Genomic DNA, 14,221 nt, shown 5'->3' with positions numbered 1-14,221 from the left:
AGATTTAATACTTGCTTTTTCAAAGATTATTGGTGCGAAGATGACACCGGGTTCATGGATTTGAAGAGGGAAAGTTGGTGATCAACTTAATGACCATGGTCATGTATATCCAACCATATGTCTTGTGCAGTCGGTCCTATGTTGTTGTGGATACTTACCAACAATCTAGTACACTTGAATGGAAATATTTCAACCAATGTGGATTCATGTCTTTGTAGGGCATATATTTGGAACAATAGGTTACTATGAGACTTAATAACTTGAAGACAAAACATAATCAACTATAAGGATGTCTATGGGCCGCGCTGATAGTTGATTACAATATTGAAATTACCTTGCGATCAATTTTTACTTGTTCATTGAAAACACACAACTTTTGGGCAATAAGAAGCTCACCACTTAAGATATCAAATATATGGGACTGCATGCAAGGCACTTTTGTCCTCCTTACACTTCCAGTATACATACATGCTACCATTTATCGACAGATTAATGAGATAGGCAGAGAATTCAAATCACACGACAACAATAAGACCTTTCACTTGCTCCTCCACTTATTTAGCCGTATTAATGTTGATGCATATATATAGACCGACGGACAGTTTGATGCTTATGGATAGTGCACCCGATCATCACGAGCAGTTGTTGGGCATGGTGAGACCGCACTTGCCGGGCAGCGCCATTGCACGGTCCGCGTCGATGTGGTACATCCTCAACCATATGCCGGCGATGCCTTTGTAGCGACAAATGCACGACAGGTTGGCCTTCCCAAGGGCGGCACAACACTCAGCCGACGGATTGTCTGTTGGGTTTTCCACTGCTGCTGCGGGCTGGCAAAGCTTGAATTCATCATTTGACATGCCACAGATGCCATGAACACCCTCTATTGCGGTGACGGACACCACCAGGACCAGCAACAGTGTTGCAACCAATGCCCGTGACTTAGCCATGGATGCTGGTATTTTATTTGTTCTTAGCTAGGTTTTACCTTGGTGTTGTGTGAGATGAATGTTTGTGCTGGGCTCTATTTATAGAGTAAGGCAGCTATGTTCATGAAATGTGTTTTCTTCAGCAAGCAAGCAATTAGACACACCAAGTGCTCCCCGCATGTAGAAGCACTATCGTCTTATCATGCAAAAAATCTGCATGAATTTTGTGTTGAACGATAACGACTACCATAGTAGCCACAAAAAGATATATAACAAAGAAAATCTACTGATTTAAACATAGGTGCAAACATATCAATAATGCAACATCAGGATATGCCGCAAAGACCAATTCGTCGCGATGCTAGAAAGTGATTCTTCAATTTGCCCGGCTATAAACTTTTTTGCATTGAAAAGAAAGACGGCTCAAGATAACATTATGAAGATTGAATTGTTTAACTGACCAAATAGATTAAGACAGCCACCGAAACTCAGTGTTGTGTGTTTCGCTGCCAAACTATAGGAATGGCTTCATTAGCCTTGTATCATGTGTTTACAGTTATTTTGTTTTCGAGAAACAGGGTCATGTTTTCTATCTATAACAAAGAAATAATCTTGACCTATGGTCACGTATTATATGTTTTAGATTCTTAATTTGGAAATCTTTAGAAGTCATATATATGCAGCTATTACTGAGATAGTACGTATAGTTTCCTTTAAAAAGTATAAACAAAAAGTACTAAGTTCTGCGACATTGGCATGCTTCTCGTTAATTAATTATTACGTTTGCTAGCTTGCAGCGTTTCACATTTGACGCATGCACCCACTACAGCTTGAGATACTTTCTTCAGAATTCACATTTTACGTTTGCTGTTTGGTGCTAGTTAGCTTTTGTGGACTTCAGCTCAGTAATGCTCCCAGGGGAACAGCTAGACACAATGCATGACCGATGGCGGCGGTGGTGGAAAGTGAGCTCAGGCAGGTCGTGATTAGCATGATAACATTTCAGGGCATGGATATTTGGACCGGACGTCGACCGAGCACTTCAGAATAATTGAAAAGCGTACATTGTTTATGCCAGTAAAAGTATTTTGCTGCCGACCATCACTTAGATGTGTTTACTGTATGACATCAATTGATTCCTGGTGTATATTTGTAAAGAAATACTTTAAATTAGCAAAGCATCAACCGGTCAGGATTATAACCAACGCCAAACCAACAAAGTAAAAGAACAACGCACTAAGATAGAGGCGCACAGTGGCGGATCTAGTGGGAGTGTCGTGGGTGCCCTGGCACCCCCTCCAAAGTTGAAAAAAAATTACTATATACTTAACACTAAATATCCATCAAGTTGTTGCTAGGCTATTTGTTGAGATTATAATGATACTTAGTGTAAACTTTGAACAAAGGCACCCCAAGTCTGCGATTCCAGGTCTGCCACTGGAGGCACGGGAAAGCAGCTAACAAAGCCTCCACGCTTCAAGCAAGAAAGACACAACAAACATGAAGCCGAAGACGTTGAGGTCCTCTTCTATGGACGAAGCCCCATGGACTAGGAATGGCCGTCTCTAGAGGAGAAAGGACGACTAGCACGGACAGGGATGCCATCTCCAAACAACTAAGGACACTGACACGACACAATCATCCAATTCCATCTCCGGAAAAGGCACATGTCTCCTAGGCTGGCTCAAAAGGCGCTTCACCATTGGAAGATGGAGTTGTTCCACCTAGTACAAGAATGGATACCATCAGAAGATGGCCACATAGAGAAGATCAGCGCACACCTACGCTCACAGTGGCTTTCCTTGAGCAAAGCAACGCCGCTGCCCATGACCAGACCATAGAGAAGGGAATACTTTGGATGTTCTGTTGTCTCCATGTCCTCGAAGAAGATGACATCGCTCACCGGCTTTACAACACTATTTGCTTAATTTTACTTTGGCACAGATGATCTCTGTTGCTATATTAGAGCATCTATATTCGGACTCCCTATATTGACCGGGCTAGGCTGACTGTCCGGTCAGTGACCAATAATTGTCCCTGGTCGAACTAGGCTGACTGGTACCCCTCATACCCACTCCTCATATGTGTGTCGGATATGAGGCGGCCCGGAAGCGTCCGCCAGGTCAGCCCGGCCCACCCTGGAACGCATGGACCCAACTATGTCCTCACTAAAAACCCCACTCGGACCCAACCCTAGTTTCACTCTAACTTTCCGCTCCACTCTTTTGTCGATTCCCCTCCCGTCTTCGTGCTTTCCCCTCTCCTTTCTGTCCCAATGTCGAGCACTGACAGTGACGGCACTAGACAACTAAGATGACTGGGACGCCTTCGTCCGTGAGGCAGAAGCAGGCAACGACAAGGAGCTGGCCTTCTGCATCACGCTGCATCGGTCGCGGGTCAACACCAGTAGTAGCCTGGGTTTCGCTCCATCCCTGTCGCCCGACGCTAGAGTGCGGACACTGGCGATGGCCTGTTGTGCACTGCGCTCGGCTTGCTCCGCTCTGCTGGCCAACGCCCTCCCCCTTCGGCGGCTGCTCCTCATGGTCATCGGTGGGTGCTCATGCTCGCGCCGCCGATGCCGCGGACGTAGAAGCCAGAATTGGAGGCGCGGGCCACCCACCATGAGAGGCGGCGGGCTAGGGATAAGGTGGTGACATCCTCCTCTTACCGCCGACGCGGATTGCCGGAGACCGATGGGGAGGAAGAGCTCCTCGTGGCTTGTTCTCCGCTGCTCACTCACGACGGGGGAGATAGATGCCCACCCATCGGCTCCATTGGAAGAACGCCAAGGAGCTCCGGCTCGGTATTGAGCAATCAAAGTGTGAAAGAGACCGATAAGGCGGTGGTGGTAGCGAAATCCGCCAAGCTGGCGAAGCAGTAGAACCGCACAGTCCGGAGGATGGCCAGCTGCATTGACTCTTCGTCCGATGACTGTGACATCATCGACGACCCCCCTCCCATGCAGAGTGGCACATCACCACACAGTATGATACATGCAACCTTAAATCCACTCTCAGCACCAACGTTGCTAGGTCAGAGATGAGTAGTCCATGAAAGGTACTCTGGTAGCTTTGTCTTGGTAAGATCAAGAGGTATCGGGATCCCATGTGATACAATCTCTAGAAAGTCATAAGATCTTAGCTTACCATTCCGTGTTGAAAATTTCAGTTGAGACTTCGATTGTAGTTGTAACTGCCATGGAGTCCAGCTAACCATGCGCGTCAAATCTTGTAGATTTGTCTGCGCGTTTCACACTGAAAGCCAGCTATACTTGTGGAACTTAAGGTTAGTATCATGGTGCATTTTTTCACTGTTTCGGTGCATGCACTGCCCTCGAGATGCATAAAGGAGAACATTGCTTAGTAGTGTTCCAAGAAATATTTAAGTAGCAATGAAGTATTGTGGACATTGGTTGACACAAAAATAAGACACAATTAAAGGCATATGGTTTTCATGAGGGACTGCACGCACACAAGACACATCTACTACATAATACATATGCATTTGGACTTGGTGCCTCTCTGCTTTCTCATATTAAGTGTCCAAAGAATTCGGTACTTCAGTGACCTGTTGAATTGCCATGTGTACATAATACAAGGACAAATGTGTTGCATACTTTTAGAGACCTTTTACGGTGCATCAAATATATTTGGACCGTTCATTTTGTGTGATTGGAGGGTCCAGATGAGGCAATACTACCGTAGATTTCTGATAGTATATTGAGTAGTCAAGGGCATTTTAGGTAGTTAACTTTTTATCAATCAATTAGGCAGGTTCACGCACGCAGGTCTCCTAGTGGCCAAAGTAATTTAGATTGAGTATGAGGCTCCTCGCGGCACGAATTGAACGTCGGCGCTGGCACCGTTGCTTGCCGCGTTCTCGCTCGTTGTCATCTAAGGTGAGCCACAGTTGAAGTCGATGTCAATCATATCGCCGGACACCTCTAGCACCGGCTGGAGGCCGCACGCTTGCCCGCCTTCTACGTCCATCCTCTCGATAAGGCACAATGCTTCCATGCAAAATTGTTCCTGCTCATTGCCGTTGCCAATGTCTAGCCGGCCAAGAAGGGCCTCCATCTCGCCAGCAAACTCTATGAGCTCGGTGGTCAGGCAGAAGCCGACGAGGCTGAACCACTGAACGGGTGCCTGGAGACACTATTGTAGCAGGTTTCATCGGATTCATCATGGCACGACGCGACGGCCTTTGTTGGTTCCTTGAGAGGCGGCGACGGGTAGAGCTCCGCATGGGTGGGATCGAAGATGGGAACGCGGATACAGCATGTTCTCCTCCAACGTCAACCTCCTCGTCTCACTTCTGCTCCTCTGACGAGTTCCTGCTGGACGGCTCGGGACAACGAGCCACCTCGACGGGAGTGTTGTGTTTCAACCACGCCGGCAAGACCTCGTCGCTGCGGTGGCTCTCCCGCAGAGCCACTCAGGCAACCCAAGGGAGCAGCGACGATGTGGGCGACAGACTCGCTAATGGTCCACGCAAGGGGGTTCACGGAGTGCACCGAGGCGTCGCTCCCTTGGCACAGGAACATGTAGTCCGTCGTGTAGTCCGCCGTGGCACACACGTGCCGTCTTGCTCGCCATCATACGGTCTGCCGCCTTCCCAAAGCTACCGATCAACTGAAAATTAAAGTGGCAAGCCGCACCACGCACCATACGAAACTAGATTTTATTTCGTGTCTCTTTATGCAGGCACTTGGCTACGGTGGCTCCGGTCGGAGGTCCGCTGACGGCGTGGAGATTTTGCGGCGGCGTGGTGTCGGGAGTAGCGGACGAATGGGTAGGCGTGGATGGGATGAGAATAACTAATTAGTTAGATCAATCAGGATTTATTAAACTGAAGAAAAAAATCTATCTTTTTGTAGAATTACCAATATATCCTAGAGTTTAAATTTTACCGATCCATATTAACCGTTAGATCAGCTAAATACTACTCACTTTGTTGGGTAGTATGATGTACCGTAAAAACTCTCTACTTTTAAATGCCCATCTCGATGATTCATGAAGTTCTAATCTTGCTCCAAGGATGCCCACTCGTTTCAAAACTAACAGTGATGCCTAGTTATCTGAAGGTGATGCCAAATCTTGCATTGTCGGGAGTACAACTTAAGGTGGAGCTCAAGGAAAACGTGCTCTCTTCAGCCCAAATAAGAATGGAGCTTCTTGTAATTGTAATTGACTTTCCTAGATCGTTCCAAGACATTTTAGAGTCAATGTATCTTGGGTCTAGGAGTCTGCATTCGGTATTATTATTCAATAAAATTTGGTGAACTCTGATCATGACAAAAGAAGAATGTGAAAAATTATTACACGGATGTCTAAATTCCAGGCGGTTAATTGTGCGCACACAATGTGTAACAAAGTATTTATGGGATGAATCCCAAGCTACCCGAAATAACTACCATTAGCTTCTGGTTTGAACTAGCACCAGTAGAAAAAGGGCTATTTGTCCCGGTTTGTAAGGGCCTTTTGTCCCGGTTTGGGAACCGGGACTAAAAGGTCGTTACTAATGCCCTTGGCCTTTAGTCCCGGTTCTTACACAAATCGGAACAGATGGGCCTCCGCGTGGCCGGTGCGGCGAGCCCAGGCAGGAGGCCCTTTGGTCTCAGTTGGTGGCACCAACCGGAACCAATAGACATCCACGCGTCAGCTGTTCAGGGACTAGGGCTTTTGTTTGTTTTTCTGAAGAGGGGGGATTTGGGGGTTTTGTATGGTTAATTAAGGTATTTCATATATTGTGTTAGATAGCTAATTAATTAATAGAGAGAAGTGTCATCTCTTATCTCCGTGTTTGGTCAACGCTACGTACTATACGTATAGAGAGCACTCGACACGCTAGCTAGTAAGCAAAAATGAAGGAAACAGAAGATCGTCATGAACATATGCATACAGAGAGAAGTGATATCGACTTCTCCTTCTTCGAGAGATTGGTCGAACAACAAGTTTTCGTATATCTATCCGACGCTACTGGCTGCATATATACAATATAAGATCTCTTACAATATAATCCCCTAATTATATATAAACACAGGGTTCACATAGTATTCTCCGTCTTTATCGATCACGTGGTCAAGAAAGAATGCCGCCAATTCCTCTTGAATTCCTCGCATGCGATCTGGTGCTAGGAGTTCATCCCGCATCCGAAACATCTAATTTGAAGAAGGGGGTCAATACATATATATGAATGAATGAAACTCAACACAAAAGATGGTAAATAAAGTTAAATTCTGAATATTATTGCTTACGCACTTCATATTGTTTTTTAGTGTAGCCCCGCTTACAGGTCGTGTGGCGGATGGACTCGCGAACGTAGTATCCACAGTAATTATTCCCGGCTTCCTACCACAATCACTTTACAAGAAATAGAGGTCAATCAAACTGATAAGCAAGCATGCTAAAATGGTCTTGATGAAACTAGCACTTGAATCGCTAGGAGATGCGCGGAACATGCTAGTAGTACTTACTTCCGGGTGTTTAAATTCCAGCTTCTTCGGCAGTCCGGGAGCTTTTGAGGTGAATTTTTTCCAAACCCTGCCAGACAAAGAAAACAATTACTTGACATCAGGAAGTGAACAAAGTTGCCGATATGGTGCGATAATGATCGATTTAACTTACTTCTCGAGAATTTCAGTCATGTCCACATACTCCTTGGGATCTTTTCGTCTTGAGTCTAAGACGGTTACTAGTCCCTGCTCGAGCTTAATCTCTAGGAGAATATAGTGGAACCTGCGCACGCATGCATAACTCATCAATTACATTACTATAACCTCGACTAATAAGGGAAACCGAATATGCACAAGAAAGTAACACTCACTTGAAGTTGTAAGGAAAGAATATTATAGCTTTGTTTTGATTTAATACCAACGATCGTAGCAAGTTGGCCTTGGTTTCTTTTTTCCTAAATTCAACCGAATATGCATCTATGATATTTGTGTTAATGAACACAATATCACCGATTTGTCTTTTCTTCAATTCGGCGATTTTCAATCTGCATAATATAGTGAGGATAATTATAAATGCATGCAATGAAAGAGCTGACCTATATATAGAGACTTAATGACAGAAGTAGTACTTACAGACAGTAGCAAGTGACCGTTAATTTATCGAGGGCCCTCTGATTGAAAAACTGGAAGAACTCCTCAAATGGAACATTCAATAGATCAGTTCCAACGAGGTCATGCTCCTCTTTAACTCTCAGCGTGAATTGACTTCCTCCCCCCGGACTCTTTGCAGGTTTTCATGTACCAATCATGAAATCTTCGCATCATCGTTGTTAGAGACATTTCATCTTTGACGAGAGGCTTCCTGTACTCGTATATGTGTTCTTCCACCTCCAAGAATTCATAATGTACATCGTCGGGCAGGTAATCATCAAGATTCTTATAACCGGGCACCATCCTCGAATCGTTAGCGACGATATCGCTAGACACCTTGAGTGGGGGGGACGATTGGTTCGCTTGTTCGCCTAGCTGGGCAAAAAATTTCCCAGCTCATCATTCCGCTAACCTTTGATCACTGAAAGTACTTCCCGACCGCTTCGCTTCGATAAATGACCTTTCAATAATGCGCTCATAGTTGCCTTTCGGCGGAGACTTGTTGATTTCTTTAGGGCTTCCAGAGTGCGCTTCGCTTTCACCGGATCTACCTTCTCCTCCGGAGGTGGATGTTTCTTTGCTTTCACCTCTTCAAAGAAGTTCCTCACTTCGTGTCGCACGATCTTCTCGTTTTCCTCCGGGGTCATCTCGTATGGTAACTTCTCTGGAGTCTTCAAAGAAGGACCGAATCTGTATTGCCTCCCGCCTTTGGATGTACTGCTAGACGCCGGAGCAGACGGAGCGGTTGCGATTGTCTTCTTTCCTTGCTTACGAGGAGGAGGACTACGACGCGCCGGAGCAGCCGGGGCGGCGGCGGGTCTCTTCCGCCCTTGCTGGCGAGGCGGAGAAGGAGGAGGCTTGTGGCTGCTCGAGCGCGCCGGCGCAGGCGGAGAAGGAGGCTAAGTGCCCTGATCACTCGCCGGAGGAGGAGGCGGTGGAGGAGGCAGAGTGCCCTGACTCGCCGGAGGAGGAGGAGGAGGCAGAGGCGTCCAGTTTAGAAGGTTAATGAGCCCCTTCCGCCATAGGCATGGAGTCTTCAGACAAGAACCAGCCGAGTCTCCCCGTCACCCGTAGGGTGGTCAAGCCGGAGGTCCTCAAATCCTTCTGTGATTTCATACACCATCACCCTAGCATATCCTTCTGGAATCAGCCGGCAGTGAAAAGTTACGCCAGGTTCAGGAGGTGCAACAGAGCCAACAGCCGCCTTGAGTTTAGATTCCATCCACTGTGTGATAAGGTGGCAATTCTGAGACTCCGTGATAGCATCCACGGGGTAGCTAGAAGGAGCCGTGAAGACAGGCTCCTGAAGCAGCTCCGTGGAAGCCACGCTGCTTCTCCGCTGAGATGGCGGGGTAGCTTCGGCAGGTCGCGTGCTGTGGGCCTCGTCTCGTTTCTCTAGCGCTTGTACCATTGCGTGCAGTGCCTGTAGTTGGGTCAGCTCCTTTTTCTTCTTCCTCTCCCGGCGTTTGTAACCACCTGCATCGGGAAATCTAGCCTTCCACGAAAGGGAGCCTGGCATGCCTCGGGTCCGTCCGGGGTGCTCAGGATTCCCGAGGGCCTCTGTGAGCTCGTTGTTCTCTCTGTCCGGAACGAACGTCCCTTGCTGCGCCTTTTCGATATACTCCTGGAGCTTCTCGATGGGTGTGTTCAGCTGCTTGTTGGTCCAAACGCACTTCCCTGTTACAGGGTCCAATTTTCCCCCAACCCCTAAGAACCAAGTCCTGCAACGGTCTAGCCAGGGTCGTGTCTCTGGTTCGATCCCTTTATCAATGAGGTCATTCTCAGCCTTGTCCCACAACGGTCGGGCTTTCAGGTAGCCACCTGACCTCGTGCGATGGTGATGCTTCTTCTTTGCAGCATTTTTCTTGTTTGTCGCTGACATCTTCGCTGCTCTCTCAGATTTTTTTTGGTGACAAATGCGGGCCACTGATCTTTGATCTTCTCAAATCGGCCGATGAATTCTGGAGTCTTGTCTTGGTCGACAAACGATGATTTCACCTCATTCTTCCACCTCCTGAATAGCTCAGCCATCTTCTTAAGAGCATAAGCCTTGATCATTGGCTTTTTAACCGGATTCTCCAGACCCTCCTCTGGCGGGAAGGTGAAATTTTCCTGCAGCGTGGTCCAAAGATCAGCTTTCTGCCTATCGCTGACATAAGGCACCTGAGAGTCTTTGTCCTTAGGCTTCAACCATTGCTCGATGCTGATCGGGATCATGTCCCTAACTAGAACCCCGCACTGAGCATTAAATTTTTGCTTGGTCCGGAGGGGTTCAATCGGTTGGCCAGCGCGATCAATTTCAATGATCGTGTACCTTTCATCCGCGCACAACTTTCTCTTCGGGCCTCGTCTCGTTACCAAAGTGTTGTTCGATCCGAAGGGCTAGAAAAGAAGAAAAAGAAGAGAGTTAATATGTGTACGTACCAAAAACAATTAATGCATCAATTAGCTATAGTCAGCACATGCTTAATTAATTAATATATATACCTGGCCGGGCTCCGTTCGGTCACCGGAGCCGTCATCATGGTGTCCTTCCCCCTCCATTCGGTCACCGGAGCCGTCATCACGGTGTCCTTCCTCCTCCATTGTTTGATCATCGTCGTAGCCTGCTTCTTCATCCTGTCTTTCCAGACCATCGGTGCATGTGTCGTTGAGAAGCGATAAGACGGCATCACTTCCGTGTGCGATTATCTCCCCAACACCACTTCTGTTGCTTCGTCTCGGGGTGCGGATCCATAGTTTCTGCAAATATTTACAACATGACAATTATTATTCAAACATGATAGATGGATATATTAGTGGCAAACGTAGAACTAGCTAGCTAAGCACAATAAGGAATCATATTAGTGGCCTGGCCTCGACGCTTCTCTAGGGTTTGGGGTGGCCTCGGCAACGCTTCAAGGGTTTGGGGTGGCCTCAACAATGCTTCAAGGGTTCGGGGTGGCCTCGACGACAACGCTATTTTAACTTGGTAAATTTGGGTGGCCTTAAGAGAGTTTGTCCATCGGGTAGGGGCGCGGCGGGAGGGGGTAGGAGACCGACATAGTTTTTTCTAGGGTTTGGGTGTCCTCGAGAGTTTTGGTCGAGCGAGAGGGCCGGGGGGTGCTCCCGACGTCCCCCCTCACTTTAACAAAGAACTACCTCAAAAAAAGACTTGCTTCACCGCCGGTGCTCGATCGGTGCGACGTGGACTCGGTGGAAACACTTTATGAAAATGCGGTGGTGGCTGGGGCGGGCGGTTTTATTTTCCTTCTTCATTTTTTCCTTTGTTTTTTCTTATATGTTTGTTTTCGTTTTCATTCTACATTTTTGTACATATGAAAAAATAGAGTTTCTATACAAAAGTGCACAATTTTTATGAACAAATTGCAATATCTAAATTAACTATACATCTAAATAAATATAACTACACATGTGAAATTTTCCTAATCTTAAAACTAAACTAAACATAAACTAAAATAATATAACTACACAGCCACCCATCCATACATACACATACATATACATCTACATTATATATGAAAAAAAATCTAATTTTTGCATATTCATTTATGAACAAATTACAACAACTCAATTAACTACACATCTAAACTACACGTATAAATTAGGAAAATTCATATGAGCTCACTAAGGGGGTGGCGATCGACGAGGAGGCAGGGCACGGGGGCGACGGTGAGGGGCGCGGCGACGGCGACGATGAGGGGTGCGGCGACAGGCGACAAGGAGGCAGGGGGCGGCGGCGATGATGGGCGCGACGACGGGCGACGAGGAGGCAGGGGGCGGGTGAGGGGCGCGGCGACGGGCGACGAGGAGGCAGGGGGCGCGGGGCTGCAACGGCGTCTGGGCGGCAAGGGACGTCGTTGGAGGCAGGGCGACGACGGCGACGGCGAGGCGCAGAGGGGCAGCCTGGCGGCGTCGTCGGGGCGGGGAAGACGAACTGAATGAAGAATTTCACAAGTGCTAGTTATATAGACGAAGCATTGGTCCCGGTTCGTGACACCACCCGGGACGAATGCGACCTTTAGCGGCCTTTGGTCCCGGTTGGTGGCACCAACCGGGACTAAAGGGGTGCATTGGTACCGGGTGGTGGTGGGAGTTTAGTCCCACCTCGCTAGTTGAGAGGGGTGCGCACTGGTTTATAAGCCCCACTGCCGCACCCCTCTCGAGCTCCTCTCCATTGCAGGCTTACGGACCTAATTGTCACTATTATGCATGATGGGTCTACTGGGCCTTCTGCGGGCCTGAATCTTGGCCCCCAACATTTTTGTCGTATTCAGGCCGTGGTGGCCCAGTATGTGACAATTTTTTTATTTTTTCCCTGTTTTTTGTTTTGTTTCTACTTATATCAAAATACTTATTTATTTTATTTTATTTTGTTTCTAATTACTTATTTATTTTATTTTATGATAATTCTTTTTGCTATTAAAGTTTCTGCTTAAAAAAGTTTTTTATGAAAATTATTTTTGCTTTTAATGATTTTGAACAGAAAATACTTTGATAATTTTAGTTGCATCAATTTTATATAATTTTAGTTTCATAAATTTTACAGGTTGCTTATAATGTTTTGAACAGAAAATACTTTGATAATTTTAGTTTCATAAATTTTATTTATGTTATTAAATTTTATTTTATTTTATTTTGTTTCTACTTATATATTTTATTAAATTTTATATTATTTTGTTTCAAATTACTTATTTATTTTATTTTATGATAATTCTTTTTGCTATTAAATTTTCATGCATTTACTGATTATTTTGAGCCATAAGACCCTGAAATTGAAAAGCATTTCAAATGAACTCTGAAAGCGTTAAAAGTTGGCATGGTATTATCATTTCACCCACATAGCATGTGCAAAGAAAGTAGATAGTGTTACGGTAAAAATTGGATGCACTTCGTGTACAAAACGGACAATCTCTTTCGAAGTATCAAAGTTTCATACGAAAACTCGTCTGTTACAAAGGAATTTCATTTTTTGAACTTATTTGAACTCCATAATTTTTTGTGTTCAAAATGCATCATTCAAAGCCACATTATCAATTTTCAACCCTTTCTAACTTCATTTGTTATTTTTCATGCATTTACTGATTATTTTCAGCTATAAGACCCTGAAATTGAATAGCACTGCAAATGAACTCTATAAAGGTTGAAAGTTGGCATGGTATCATCATTTCACCCACATAGCATGTGCAAGAAAGTAGAGAGGCTTACGGCAAAAACTGGATGCACTTCGTGTACAAAACGGACAATCTCTTTTGAAGTATCAGAGTTTCATACGGAAACTTGTCTGTTACAAAGGGATTTTATTTTTGTGAACTTGTTTGAACTCCATAGTTTTTCTATATTCAAAATGCACCATTCAAAGCCACATCATCAATTTTCAACCCTTTCTGACTTCATTTGTTATTTTTCATGCATTTACTGATTATTTTCAACTATAAGACCCTGAAATTGAAAAGCACTACAAATAAACTCTGAAAAGGTTGAAAGTTGGCATGGCATCATCATTTCACCCATATAGCATGTGCAAGGAAGTAGAGAGGCTTGCAGCAAAAACTGGATGCACTTCGTGTACAAAACGGACAATCTCTTTTGAAGTATCAGGGTTTCATACAGAAACTCGTCTGTTACAAAGGGATTTTATTTTTTGAACTTATTTGAACTCCATAGTTTTTCTGTGTTCAAAATGCACCATTCAAAGCCACATCATCAATTTAGTACATATAGCTCCCATGAATAGATAAGTGACCAAATTAATAGAAGTTCATCATCACATTAAAAACAAAGTATATGCATAGTTCTCATTGAACAACATATAGCTCTCCAAAGCATCTAGTTAAACCATACATTGAAACTATGTAAAACCTTTCAATGCAACAACAAATGCGATCATAATCACAACCAAGGTAAAAATTGATCCAACGACATAATGATACCATGCCTCGGTATGAATGGCATATTTTCTAATATTTCTAATCTTCAACCGCATTGTATCCATCTTGATCTTGTGATCATCGACGACATCCGCAACATGCAACTCCAATATCATCTTCTCCTCCTCAATTTTTTTATTTTTTCCTTCAAGTAATTGTTTTCTTCTTCAACTAAATTTAACCTCTCGACAATACGGTCGGTTGGAATTTCCGGTTCAACTACCTCCTATATAAATAAAATCTATGTCAACTTGATG

General features: G+C 45.1%; 1 protein-coding gene across 1 annotated transcript; it reads right to left on the bottom strand.

Moving 5' to 3' along the window:
• Positions 1-330: 330 nt before the first annotated feature.
• LOC123106633 (putative lipid-transfer protein DIR1) lies at positions 331-983 on the bottom strand. The gene has a single exon (XM_044528732.1). The coding sequence runs from the start codon at positions 948-950 to the stop codon at positions 633-635; it is 318 nt and encodes a 105-aa protein (XP_044384667.1). The 5' UTR covers positions 951-983; the 3' UTR covers positions 331-632.
• Between the last annotated feature and the right edge of the window lie 13,238 nt (positions 984-14,221).

The sequence above is a fragment of the Triticum aestivum genome, chromosome 5A (assembly GCF_018294505.1).
Source record: "Triticum aestivum cultivar Chinese Spring chromosome 5A, IWGSC CS RefSeq v2.1, whole genome shotgun sequence".
NCBI lineage: Eukaryota > Viridiplantae > Streptophyta > Magnoliopsida > Poales > Poaceae > Triticum > Triticum aestivum.
Note: the sequence above shows the minus strand (reverse complement) of the source record. Positions and strands in the feature narration are given on the sequence as shown.